Here is a 13,552-nt window from a genome sequence, read left to right as displayed (position 1 = left end):
GTGTTAGGGCTTTCTGTGATCCAAAACTTCTGCCTCCCGGTATCACCTGGCGTAACCATTCCTAGCTGCAGCCTAACCTCAACGCTCCTTTCCCATCTTTGCTTATGCCAAGAGAGTCTTTACTAACGTAAGTGTGTAGCTGCTCCTTATAGAGGTGAGATTTTAGTGATTGCGTTTCCGATTCCTAAAGTATTTTGAGCTAGATTATTTATGGTCCTTTTCTTTTTCTACCTGAAGCGTCACCAGATGCCCCCAAACTCGGACCCATGGAGCTGAGCGTTGTTATCACGGTGCCTGTGTGCCTCCTGTCCATAGCTGCGGCGCTGACCGCGTGGGCACGCCAGGGTCGACAGTGCGCGCACAGAACGAGAAAGAGGCAAAACGTGGAGGAACCCCTCTCTGAGTGCAATCTGGTAAATGCTGGGAAAACGCTAAAAGATCTGATTTATGATGTGACTGCCTCTGGATCTGGCTCCGGTATGTGCCTGTTTTTCAGTAAGAAAACTCTTATTTAAAAACAAAAAGAATTTTTAACAGACAAAAGCCCAAGTCTTATGAACCGCATCATTTAAAATGCTTGATGTGGTACATGGTAAGCTCTGCTGTGGAATATTGTTTTAGGATTTGATGAAAAGGAAAAAACTGTCTCATTGCCTAAAGAATGAAGTCTTTCTCAGTAGCCTTTTGTGACTTTAGTTATTCAGATCCTCGTTTTCACAAGTCTTCAGAATTTATTTCGGAAGGAAGAAAGTCCCTCTTCTCTCCCCTTCCCCCCGTTACGCTTAGTCAGAGTCACTGGTGCTGTCTTGGCGATGTTTGGGCGGCACAAAAGAGTTACTGTATTTAAGGAGTTGAGCTCTGGGGAAAGGTGTCAGTTATGCAAAGCTGTGTTCTTAGAGCACCTTTGCGTGTGGTTATGGAGGTCTTTGGGATCTGTAGGTCCCCCCTGGGATATGTGTGTGAAGTTAACAGGCTGCTGCCCAGAGATTAAAATCAAGAAAGTGTTCTGACAGCGCAGAAACTGCGGATGGGAAGGAGCTGCCCAGCACTTCTCTCCTGCCTGTGCCGCCAAGTCGTGCGATGACTCGCGTCGCCTTTAATGCACCTCCAGAGTCCCTGGTGAGACAGTTCAAAGTCCCAGGCAGCATTAAGGCCTAAATGGGGTTCCCTCGAAGCACAGAACCTCTGAGGGCTTTTTGGGTTTCCGGGGACAGGGCAGTGAGTTTCCACTGTAATTACCAACTCCCTAACATGGAGAAGGCTCCCTGCTATCATACGCTTCTGGAAGTCCGGTCAGTACGTGGTGTGCAGAAGTGTGAACCTCATAAACCCGTGCATCCCCTCTTGCTTTGAAGGATCATTAAGGATGATTACCTTAAACAGATTTTGAGGAGCTCCAAGGGCCTAGGGCCTTGAGGGGCATCCAAGCAGGCACAGTAAGCGGGCAGATGACAGAGGGGCCGTGGTATCTAGCGAACATCCACATTTAAGAAAGCAGCTTTGGACTCACCAGGAGTCCGTAAAAGAGCCCAGCTAGTTTGTTTCTTCTGGGGGCAAGATCACTTGCTCTCTCTCTTGCTGACCAAAGTTTTAATGTTTGTACTATCCCTGCACAAAGTAGGTGGCATGTTTTCAAAGATGGAATATTGGAAAGAATGTCTCCAAACTGCAAAGTTTATAAAACTGAAATCCAAATTAAATTATTGGGTAGAAAGCTGAAATTCTTTCTTTTAAAAGTAAAGCTTGTTTTGATTCAATGCTTTTTCTTCCCTTGAGCATTACATTTTGGGGCCTACTTGCCCTAATTTCTTGAGTACTAGCAACTTACTAGGGACAGAATATAAGCATGGAGGGCACTGATTGGTGCTGAGTTCCTTGCAACCTTATATGATTTCTTTAAATGGTTCAAGTGATTGAAGAACCATGTATTTAATCCCCACCAAAATATTTTAGTTCTTCTTGAAGATGTTAGGTAGAAATGTGTCTTTTCGAGCTACTCCTTGAATAGATTTAAGATGACCAAGGATTTCCTATTCAAATAAAAGTAGTACAGATATTTTCCTTTTTTAACTGTAGGCTGGGTATTCAGTTTGAGCAAATAGTCATGAGATAGGGCATAAAATAAAAAATTATTGTTCAGTTTTTTGGTGTTCCTGTGCATCTTTAAACCTAAATCTGGATTTATTGACTCCTAGACTCTTTCCTCTTTAAGAAGATCTATCTTAAAAAGAAAGTCATAAATGTCTGCAAACACAGATGATTTATCTAATGACTAATTTGAAAGAATTTTCAGCACTTTTTCCCAAAGCCGGCTGCATCGGTTTGCAGTGCCCACTGGCTGAAAATATCTGAGGGCGAGACTGCGTTCGATAATCAGAGAGCACGGGTCTGTCTGCAGTAAGGAGGCTGCCACCAGAGCTCATCCACAGAGAGGAACTGAGGTGGTTCTCTTTCCCCTCTGCTTCTCTTACGTAACCAGCGACATTAAATAAGAGGCAGTTTTGTCAAATGTTGAGAAGCAAAAATGGTGAGACTTATCCCTGACCTGGTCAGGGACAAATTTCAAAGAGATACAATGCCTGCAAGACAGAACAATGGACTGAGAGTTTATTGCACTATTTTGGAGAGGGAGACTGGTGACAGGTGGCTTCTAAGAGATGGCATAAATTGCTCCTTTCCTTTGGTGATGTAACACTTCTGATGGATAGTGACATTACTTGCTGTCAGACAGTTTCTACCACCTCTGGTAAAATAAACCTAGAGGGAGAAGGAAAGGCCATCTATCGTCCAGTGAGATCTCTCATTGTATAGTATAAGAATTAGATTATCTTGGGTGGTTGCCTTGAAAAATACTGAAGAAGCTTTTATTGAGTTTTACTGTCTCAACTTAGTGTCTGTGCTGAGACCCTTAGATGATGCTGTCTTCCTTTGTCCACGGGCTGGGGCATTGATCATGCACTTGATCAATTTGCAGTTTGAAAACATTGCCTTAACTGGTTCTCTAGCCAACTGTTGTGTTGCTGTTAGTAATGGTTATGAATATATGTGTGCAAGACGGGAGGAGGGAGGAGAGAGATTGAGGTTGCAGTTTGCTGTAATAATTGTTAGTACAACTTTTATTGTTTGGTCAAGTGGGAAACTTGACTGATGCCTGCAAAACTAGTTCTTGTGGTTTGCTGCTAGTAGTCTTCCAAACGGGAGCGACTGCAGTTGTATACAGTGAAGGGTGGGAGCAGTGTTAGAGCTGTGGGTCCACCTCCCACTAGCACCGTAGTCCAGGGCCCATCTTTGGTTACCACTGGGCCCCATTTTCTCATCTCTAAAATGAAAAAGTTGAACTAGATTTCAGAACTTTCTGGCTGTGGGGCTTTGTGACTAATTGTTGAGACCCATAATAGCAAACCTTAGAGTCTGTGCTTATTTAGGCACAGTGGGTGGTTCTCATGAAGATGAGAACATCTGAATAAACTGTGGTTCATTTCAGGAGCAGAGGCTCATTACAGGGATGTTGGCATGAGGGTTTCCCAGCCATCTGAGCACAATGACAATAACTAAACATGACTTCCCAGAATAAATTTATACTAGAACCTCTTTAACTATTTTCCTCTAATTAAAAGAGTAATAAATACCCATTGTAGAAATTAAGAAAATCTACAAAACTGAAAAGAAGAATACCACAGTTCACTCTCATTCCATTACATAGAAATAATTATCATAGCATTTAGCATATTTCCTTTTCTGTCTTTTTCCCGTGCGTATTTTGAGTAGCTAGGTACACTTCTTTAGATGGATGGAATTTACTGTTCTGATTCCATTTAACATTATAGCAAACGTATTTTCCCATGTCATTAAGAAATACCTCTTCTTAAGCAGCATCATTATTAATGGCTCCAAGTAATCAATCTTAAGATATAATATTAAGGGCTAACCATTATTGAGCATGTAATATGCTAGACATGCTTATTGATGCTCATATTATCCCTATGAGATAGATAATATTATAATCCCCTATTTTTCAGACAAGTAAACTGAAGCTCAGAGAAGTTCAGTAACTTGCCCATGGTTACTATGTGGCATAACTGAAATTTGAACCCAGGTCTTTCTTATCTATGGTCTTAATCTCTGTACTGTACTTAACAATTTTTCTATTATCTGACACTTTCCCTTATATTTCTTATAAACCATATTAAATGTAACAAACGTTTTGGCATGAATTTTTCTGCATTTTGCCTTGAATTTTTAGGATAGGATTCTAGAGGTGGAGCTACTGGTACAAAGAATCTACACATTTTACATGCGCTCAGAATACATTTTCTTTCATTTTTTTTGTTCCTTGACTGTATGTTGCTTTTAGTTACTGAATTTGATTCTTCACTTTATAATTTTCATTTGTTTTTCTAAAATTTACAAAGAATTATTCTGCTTCCCCACTTGTACTAGGAACTATACATTATATTTTAGATTTTGACAGTTTATATATTTTTTAAAGTTTTATGTATTTAGTAACCTGACTGGCTTTAATGTGCAAATCATGGGGATATGTAACAACTCTGGAAAGTCACCTATCTGCAACAGCAAGCTGTGTTCGAGAAATTTTTATTTGTGAATATGGGAAATTCATGTCAATAATTTAGAGTATTTTTAGCATGCCTTGACTTTAAAGTTTGGTATAATAGTACTTGTATCTTTGAAATCAGTTAAAGGCATTAAAGTGCTTAGATGTTTGCTTTTGTGTATTAAAATAATGGCCATCATGACAGTTGTTTTCTGGCATTTACTTGTTTTTAATCACAAATTCCATGTTTTCTTTGGTCAGGTCTACCTCTCTTGGTTCAAAGAACAATTGCCAGGACGATTGTACTTCAGGAGATTGTAGGAAAAGGTAGATTTGGTGAGGTCTGGCATGGAAGATGGTGTGGGGAAGATGTGGCTGTGAAAATATTCTCCTCCAGAGATGAAAGATCTTGGTTTCGTGAGGCAGAAATTTATCAGACGGTAATGCTGAGACATGAAAACATACTTGGTTTCATTGCTGCTGATAATAAAGGTATTTTCAATCTAATTGGGTTCAGCAAGTAAAAATGCCATGTCTATTGTCAGATAAGAATAAATAATTTCATTGTTTTAATAAAACCTACATAAAAGTCTAATTTCTTTCTTGAGGAAAGAAAATGCTTACCTCTTCTCCACAGATATATGTACATGACCGTACAACAAAGGGCAAACAAGTGATTTGGAATCATGATGATGCTATAGCTAGGTGATATTTAAAATACTTGATGACTCGTATGACACAGAAACCAACAAGTTGGAACAGAAGCTTCAACTGGAACGGAGTTCTGGGAGAACCCTGCCATGCTAGGTGTTACCCCTTCAGTTGCTGGTTCACAAAGAGATCTGGAGGCATCTTGGGAGAGGTGGGAGAAGGTTGCTTTAGGTGTCTAGGGCAAAGGAAGGTTATTGGAAACTTTGGATAGCAGCTGTTAACCCACCAGGACAGAAATATTTCAATGTTTCAGTAATCGGGGATTGGATATGAAATTGGTGGATTACTTATGCTCACTTCTTTCTTTTTGCATAGCTTTTACTCATTTGAGTAAGTGTTAGTTCCCTTAACAAAGGGAAACAAGGCACAAAAGTGAACTAAACTTTATCCAGTCAATATATTTTAATTGAATCGGTTACACTCATGAAGAACTTCGGTGTGGTAGAAATAGTAACCTCTATGTAAAGAACGAATTATCTGTGGATATCAGGGAGCCACTATTACCTAAGAAAATTAAAACCTCTATTATAAGCTTGATCAGAAAGCATTAGTTAGATGGCAAGAGAGAGACTTAGCATCATTTTTTAGCATCATTTTTGGACTTAGTACCTTTCTTTGCCATAATTATGCATATGCTGATGATTTGTCTTTTCTGATTTGCTAGGTGTAAACTGAGTAAAACCAAAGATGACCTTTAAAAAAAAAATTTCCCTCCAAAATTTTAATTCCTTAAACTTTGAAAATACATCTAGACTCTAGAAAGAAAGATATTTCTTAGTAAATGAAGAGCTTTTTTCCTTGCCAAATACTGAGATAACGTACCTACTGGTCAGATTAATTAGCATCGTTGACTGTAGTTACAGGGCTCATCTTGATGGGGCTAATTTAATCATGACATTTATTGGCTTATGGAGCAATAGGCACAGGAGAGATCACCCTTGAGTCTCTCGTCTTCAGTTTAACTGGTCTGCCTCTGCCAATGGCTTTCTTGTCGATGGCTGGCTTTGTGTGGGATTCCAAATGGCCTCTCATGTCACTTTCATCCTCATGTATTTCTGGATCTTCTGCAACAGTTGTAGTTTCCCTTTTTTCACCAACTGTCTGACAAAGACATTGATATGAGAGGACAAAGCTAGGTCCTGGTGTTAGGCAGGGAGAGCAGTGTAAGTAAGGGTTAGTCTATATGTGGTAAGTATGTTCCTGTCCTTTATCACATTATGTTGATTGTTACATTCTTAGGAAGTTTTATCACTACCGGGATTGGAAATTAAACATTTGGATAATGAGCAGCTCTTGCACTTAAAGCACTTGGTAGAATAAATGCTTATCAATAGCTATTGTAGACATTTTCAAAAAGCTAAAGCTAAAGCTAACTCTCAGGACTCTAATACCTAGAGAAGTTTTAGGCTAATTTCTCTTCTGCTAAAACCTCTAAAAGCTGGATTCATTTTTTGCTTGGTGTGGTTAATTATTTGACAATGTCTAGTGTTTGGCTTTTAATACAGGCTTTTGGGGAAAAATCATCAATTTCATATTTTGAAAGGTGAACAACATGAACATTCTTAGAATGTTAGAGCATTTATGATAGTAATAACGCTGTGTGTAAATTTGTTATAGTTTTGTTTTTTATTGGAACAATCTTTCTTAAAAGCTCAGAGTAATTTATAACACAGCGCGGAGTCTCAATGCATCTCTCAGTAGTTTCTCTTACAATGTGGTTATAACATGGTAATATGAGCATGTAGAGGGAACAGCAAAGGAGTTGTGCAGTTACGAGAATCACTTCCCCCAGCTCCTATAGAGAGGTGGGTACAGATACCACGTTCTACGGTATCCTCATCTTCAGGAATGCAGTGAGAGTTTTTACTTTACTAAATCGACCTGTGAGGATCGGCCCTGAAGTGTTTAACTGCCTTAACAGCATAGATTTAAACACTGATGTTTGTTAAGTTCTGGTTTCTTTCTCATCATATATTTACAGCAACAATATACTTTTTTCCTGTTAGATAATGGAACTTGGACTCAACTTTGGCTTGTCTCTGAATATCATGAGCAGGGCTCCTTATATGACTATTTGAACAGAAACATAGTGACTGTGGCTGGAATGATCAAACTGGCACTCTCAGTAGCCAGTGGGCTGGCCCACCTTCATATGGAGATTGTGGGCACTCAAGGTATGTGGGGTTTTTTCTCTAATTTTGTTTTTCTGCTTGAATAGGAGGATAGAAACACTAAGTTATAGTTTAATGCTTAGTTGTATTTTAGTTATGACCAACAATTGGCAAATGTAAAGAAACACTAAGGGTACTTTATAAAGCTGAAAATGCTGTCATGATATGGCCAGTTCTCATCTACATCCTCATCATTCTGTATGTTATCCATAATAATATTTTTATTCCTAGTGGCTCTGTCTTTGCCATTTAGCAACTATACCTGGGAGATCTTGCCTTGGTGGCAAGTGCTTTATATTCAGCGAATATAAATAATTTACATGTTTACTTTTGATAGTTAAAATAATTGGAAATGGTAATGTGACAAAAAAAATTTCTATATCATGTATTTGAAGGCCAAATAATACCTCCTGTCTTTTCTATTTATTGAGTTAATAGATTATTGGCTCTAGAAAGTCATTTGTTTAGTCAGGGCAGTGGCTCTGAAATTTGGATTTATGATCCCTTTAAACTATTCAGAATTATTGAGGACCCCGGAAGTTTTTGTGTATATGGGTTCTATCTATTAATATTTACCGTATTAAGAACTAAAATTGAGAAATATAAAAAATACTTATTAATTTACTTAATATTAACCAATTAAACATTAAAATAAAAGTTTTTAAAATTAACATCACTTTTTGTAATACAGAATCCATCTGGTGAACATAATGGTTTTGCTTTACATTTTTGCAAATCCCTTTAATGTCTGGCTCCATGCCTGGATTTCCATACCTTCTCTTCATTCAGTTGTTTCCAATGTGTTGTTTTGGTCGAGGTATGTGAACAAAAGGTGATGTCATATAGATGATGTAATTAGAAAAGAGCCATAAGGATCCCCAGGGATCTAAGGCCACATTTGAGAACTGCTGGCCTAGGGTAATAGAAATCTGAAATTTGTTTTGTAAGAGAATATTTTATGTGTTTTTATGTGGATCTCGCAGTGCTAATTCTTTCCCTATCTACTCAGTGAATATTTATTAGCGGCTACTAACCTTCACTTAGTATTCTAAGCAATCATTAGTATGGTAATGAGCAAGATGTAGCCACTGCCCTTATGTGGCTTCATTGGGAAAGACAGATAATTAAACACACAAATGAATAAACAAGATAATTGAGATAGTAGTAGGAGCTGTGTGGAAGGCACAATGGGACACCAATACCCCATCAGAGTATGACGTGGGATCATCGGAGAATGACTTGGGATGTGGAATGTGTGGTCAGGGAAGACCTCTCTCAGGAGGGACATTGAAGCCAAGTTTTCAAAATGCTGCTTTTCGGAGGATTGCAATCTTCAGTAACAAAAAAAGTAAATATATTTTTTTTATGCTTCATAGGTAAACCTGCTATTGCTCATCGAGATATAAAATCGAAGAATATCTTAGTGAAAAAATGTGAAACTTGTGCCATAGCAGACTTAGGGTTGGCTGTGAAGCATGATTCAATACTGAACACAATAGATATACCTCAGAATCCTAAAGTGGGGACCAAAAGGTAAAATACTAACTTTGGTAGCACACTAAGCCCTTATGGCTGTTCCCTAAACGTGAATGCCTGGTATGTGTGTGTTTGGTGGGTGGGGGAAGGTCTGAATGGAAAGTCATTAGGCCCAAGGAAGCCAAGAAGTCCTCTCTGGGTCTTTGAGAAGACAATGGCACAGTGGTTATGGAGCAAGCAAAGTTGGCGTCTTGCTCATATAGACAGTAGCCATTTGGGTGCAGAATCCAGTGTAGAGGAACAGAAGGGATGGTGGTATATTATTTTAGTATGCCACGTTCCAAGAATATGTTTTCCTACGGATAGGAGGAAAAAAATGCCAGCAAGGTACAGCTCCTCCAAAGACTTTATACCTCATAAGTGAACTGAAATGGGCTAATTCAGGATGTCTAGGTTCTAAACAACAGATACAGAATCAATGTGTTGGCCTAGGTAACTATTGTATATAGTACTCGATAGATAAAATTAATACATATATGTGCTATTGTATTACCTTAATATTTAAAAATATTATGTACCAAGGTTTATATTTACCTATAGTTGTAGTTATCCTTAAGTCTCCCAAATTGATGAGTTTGGACACAGTTCCTACTTTCAAGAAGAGAGTCGCTGAAGGTCTGAAGAATAAGCATGATATACACAGAGCATACCACACACACAGCACGACGGTAGGCCAGTTAGTAATGGGATTTCTGGTGTTTGTTACCGGCAGCCTCTGACCACATGGCCCATCAGACTTAGACTTCCTTTTATTTAAATATAAAACTCTGTGCTACTTTGGCATAATTCTTGGGTTCCTGACTTTGAAATCAGAAACAACCAAAACATTTTCCTGGACTTGTTAAAGGGCCATGAGAAGAGGAAATTTTGAAGCTGGTATAGTTGGCCTCCAAAGCCATATTTGAGATTCCAGGCCAGTCCTTCAGTCCTTCCCTTGGTTCCCTGGGACAATTTACTGAGGCCTCAGGAGCACTTCAGGACAGTTTATTCAAATTGGGTGTCCTAAGGAACTTTTTTTCCCCTGTAATGAGCAAGCTTTCATTTGCCCATCTGACTATCTCCATGCTAGGGACCCTTAGGAAAATCTTGGCTGCCAGATATCCTTTAGAGGATCTAATACTTTTAAAGGAGTTTGCAAGGCTGTAGAATCCTCACCTTAATATTCTGGAAAATTGTTAAAAATTTCCCTAGGACAGCTAGACTCAGTCAGTTTCCATGGACTATAGATTTCTTTGATTTAGTCCTGTTCAAACAAGGTTGTCATTTTCTTGGAGCCAATATATAATATGTGTATATATCGCGAAGCCAGTGTATAATAAAATTGCTCATGCAGAGAAGGTAGTTATGGAATATTGCTGAGCTCTGTGTGGCAGTACTGGACCCGCCATGATTTATAAAACATACTCTGCCCTGTGCTTTCCATGGTAACAAACTGTTGGTGGAATTGAGTTCCATCTCTCCTATTAAATCCTTTGCTTACAGAATTTCCCTCTAGCTTATACTTTCTAAGCTCCTGGCTCCCGGCACATGTGCTTTAGTAGAGTAGAATGACCTCCAGCTGTATTTAAAAGGTCTTAGAATTATGATTGGTCAATAACGGTATCATTTAATTCTGTTATTGTGGCTTGACCTACCTGTAAAATTCATGTAAGAGATCTTAGTTTATATTTTGTATCTGGAGTTACAAAGATTGTGTTTTACTGGACTGCTATAAAGTCATACATGAATCTGAAATGTGCATGTTTTTGAAGGTATATGGCTCCTGAAATGCTTGACGATACAATGAATGTGAATATCTTTGAGTCCTTTAAACGAGCTGACATCTATTCTGTTGGTCTGGTTTACTGGGAAATAGCACGAAGGTGTTCAGTTGGAGGTAAGATTTTAGAAATATTCTTGGTGTCTGTGTTACCTTGATGCTCTAAATGCAAGATATAATTTTCTCTCTTTTTTCTCCTAAGCACTGTTTTGAGTCATTTCCTAACATTTAAGAGAATACCTTTTGGAGAAATCCTTCCAGTGGCAAAAGTGAAGCATCCTGCATGTAATGGAGAGTTTGTTTTTTGGTAGGAGAGAGTGACAGTTCTGATCATTCTGATTTCCATAGTACTACTCTGCCAGCACCTGAAAAAAACATTTTTTTTTATTTGTTTGCAATTAGCTGCATCCCTACTTTATTCCAGAAATGAAGCCTGAAGAAGTTAAACTTGCCAAGGCCACAGGACTTGAAGTCTTCTGTTTCTTAGGCTTTTCTTGTTCTTTTCCTTCCTGTGATGATGAAATGTATGGGGGATAAAGTAGAGGGCAGAGGTGAGCAAAGACTAACTTCGTGACTCTACTGCTCCCAGCAGTTGAGATGCTAATAATGAGAGGAAGAGTTTGAAAGGATGAAACCCTACGAATGCAATCTGATGAAATTGTATCAGTGGAGAAAAGTTAAATATTGGTAGAAAATGGTTTAGTTTTCACTTTCAAGTGAGACAGACTTAGGACTAGTTTAACAATTTCATAACTGACTTTAGGCAAGTTATTTGACCCCACTTTTCTAATCTGTAAAATAAACATAACAAATGGATTCCCTAGGTTCTGATGATTTAATGAATTAATTCAATTCATGCAATGCTTTTAAGACAGAATGTTAAATAGTAAACATCCAATAAAAGAGCTATCATTAGTAAACCACTGTTAGTTTCTGCATTTTGTACTGAGGTCATTTTGCCTTACATAAATCTCATTTTTGTAAAAATGAAAAACTTACAATACTACAGTTTTATTTGAATGAGAAAACATATTTTTCCCTTTTATTCACAGATGAGATAGTAAAATATTCAGGAAGTGGAAACTATTCATGGAAGCAGTAGAATTATAGTGGTGCAGAACATGGGCACAGAAGTCCCTGACACTGGGATTGGGTTCCACATCTGCCATAGCTGTGTGACTTTGAGCAAGTTAATGACACTCTTGTGCCTGTTTCCCCATTCTGTAAAATAGTGATAAGATGGTGTTTTTGAGGAGTAAGTAGTTAAAACACATAGAGGGCTTAGGCCGGTGCTTGGTAAAGAGCAAGATTAAACATATTTGTTATAACTTTTTAAAATTTCATATTGATATTTGTCTAAATTTGCTTTTAGGTTTTTGTCCTTAGATTTTTTCCAACTGTTGAAATTGCAATTTAGTTAACATGATTTGAAGTTCATTGTGTAATATTATGGCATGTCTAAATATTTTAAATTAAAAGGACTATAGTTAATCCAAATGATTTTATAATTAAGATCAAGTCTTTGTATATGAGATTCTTTAAGTATTAAGTTTCATGTTAACTGTCCATCTTCAACCGCCTCTGGCTGTTTCGATGAAACATTCTCAGGTGATGTTTCGATGAAACATTCTAAAATCAAAATCTAAGAAACTCAGCTTTTAAAAGATTGCCTCTCAATTTTCAAAAAGAGAAAGCTATTTGTTTTGAAAGGTTATTTAATGGAGAAATATACATCATTTGCAGGGCAGTGAGGCCATGCTGTAAATTTCACAACTAGGTTATTTTGAATTGTACAGTGGCATTTTATAAAATTTATATAATTTTTATAATCATGTAATTTCAGAACAAAATTTATTTCATATAATTACTAAAATTATATAAATATAATATTTACATATTACATATAAAGTATAATATATATATTATATAAAATAACTAAATGTTATGTTTTGTATAAAATTTACCAAAATACATGAATTTTCATAATGTAAGATGTCATAAACTTATATAATAACTACATAACTGAGTGCTTTAAATATGTCCCTGGTTTTATAGTAACAGATAATTTTAATAAACCTGACTTTCCAGTTTCCTAGGGTACCACTTGTGACTAGAAGTCTCAGTTGGTATTTTTTTGAAATAAGCATCTTTGCTTATTATTTGCACTGGCAAATTAATTGTGCAAATTTCTTACAGGAATTGTTGAGGAGTACCAGTTGCCTTATTATGACATGGTGCCTTCAGATCCCTCAATAGAGGACATGAGGAAGGTCGTTTGCGACCAGAAGTTTCGACCAAATATCCCAAACCAGTGGCAAAGCTGTGAAGTAAGGCTATGTTCTTATATATTTTTTTCCTATATAATTATCAGTAATTATCATTATTAAGTCTCAGGGAGGATTTTCAGAGACCATATAGCTATTAATCTAGACCGACCTTCAATTCATTCTATGTATGTAGTTGTATGTCTTTGTATAAGTCTTCAGAAGGATTGTGTTCCCTTTAGCTGTATGTATATGTCATGCTGTTATGTCCCCTGTAGGACAGGCAACTTTTAATGGCATCTGTGCCCCTTGGGGTTGTTCAGTAGTCCAGGTGACTTTGATCTTGGGATGCTGTGACCTCAGCCTAGAGTTTCTAAGAGGCTAGGTCAGGAGAAGAGAGGGGCTTCAGGATCGCACACTGGCTCTTCAACGCTTGGCTCCAACTGACTCACATCAGTTCTACTCATGGTGCATAGCCCAGAATTAGTCCCATAGTGAGGGGGCTGGGAATGCAGCCATATTCGGTGGGTAGTCAGTGTCTGAGCCACACAGAATA

The 13,552-nt window shown here is 37.8% G+C and overlaps 1 protein-coding gene across 9 annotated transcripts in view; it reads left to right on the top strand.

Annotated features, from left to right (window-relative positions):
- Window positions 1-13,552, top strand: part of ACVR1C (activin A receptor type 1C) — a 114,520-nt gene that overhangs the window by 43,640 nt on the left and 57,328 nt on the right. For all 9 annotated transcript variants that reach the window (XM_073241484.1, XM_073241482.1, XM_073241480.1 and 6 more), the window contains 6 exons: window positions 238-477; window positions 4,817-5,047; window positions 7,273-7,440; window positions 8,814-8,970; window positions 10,725-10,849; window positions 12,929-13,059. In XM_073241484.1, the coding sequence (XP_073097585.1) occupies window positions 238-477; window positions 4,817-5,047; window positions 7,273-7,440; window positions 8,814-8,970; window positions 10,725-10,849; window positions 12,929-13,059 (1,052 nt within the window). The remainder of the gene's footprint in view (window positions 1-237; window positions 478-4,816; window positions 5,048-7,272; window positions 7,441-8,813; window positions 8,971-10,724; window positions 10,850-12,928; window positions 13,060-13,552) is intronic.

Source organism: Manis javanica, chromosome 7 (genome assembly GCF_040802235.1).
Source record: "Manis javanica isolate MJ-LG chromosome 7, MJ_LKY, whole genome shotgun sequence".
NCBI lineage: Eukaryota > Metazoa > Chordata > Mammalia > Pholidota > Manidae > Manis > Manis javanica.
The sequence above is the reverse complement of the archived record's forward strand: the minus strand, read 5'-3'. Positions and strand labels throughout refer to the sequence as shown.